The following is a 484-nucleotide window of genomic DNA, read 5'->3' as shown; positions in this document are numbered from 1 at the left end:
AATGTGCATGTTGAATAAAAACTGATGAAAAATATCTTCAATCTTTAAATAAACACAACAACTGACTTTTAGTAAGAAATGTCTTTCTGACTGTTTTAAATTCTGACCTTCCATCAACAGATTGTCTGAATTCACTCTTCATGGACACATAGCTGGATGCAGGTCCAGGTCCAGGTCCAGGTCCAGGTCTATGTCTACATCCAGGTCCAGGTCCAGGTCCAGGTCCAGGTCCAGCAGAGTGTGGTGTGTCTCTAACACACACAAAGCTTTGAGTGTGAATAATGATGGAGCAGTGATGTGAGTCATGGACAGTTAGAGATCCTCATCTCACCTCTGAGCTCTGGTCTTTCTCTCATGTTCCCCACACAGAGTGGTTTTAGAGGGAGGGGCTCCCTCCTCTCTGTCCTCACACTGATCCATGCTGCTGAGTTCACATCCACATCAGCTCACACACACTTTCTACCTTCATGTGGAGAGAAACACA

The 484-nt window shown here is 44.8% G+C and overlaps 1 protein-coding gene across 1 annotated transcript in view; it reads right to left on the bottom strand.

Moving 5' to 3' along the window:
• Positions 1 to 114, bottom strand: part of LOC147817277 (uncharacterized) — a 2,882-nt gene extending 2,768 nt beyond the window's left edge. Inside the window, exon 1 of the mRNA XM_087171143.1 lies at positions 108 to 114. Within this exon, the coding sequence (XP_087027269.1) occupies positions 108 to 114 (7 nt within the window). The remainder of the gene's footprint in view (positions 1 to 107) is intronic.
• Positions 115 to 484: the final 370 nt, after the last annotated feature.

Source organism: Seriola lalandi, unplaced genomic scaffold (assembly GCF_002814215.2).
Source record: "Seriola lalandi dorsalis isolate HSWRI2012SDOR001 ecotype SW California unplaced genomic scaffold, Sedor1 jcf7180002054977, whole genome shotgun sequence".
NCBI classification, from domain to species: Eukaryota; Metazoa; Chordata; class Actinopteri; order Carangiformes; family Carangidae; genus Seriola; species Seriola lalandi.
Note: the sequence above shows the minus strand (reverse complement) of the source record. Positions and strands in the feature narration are given on the sequence as shown.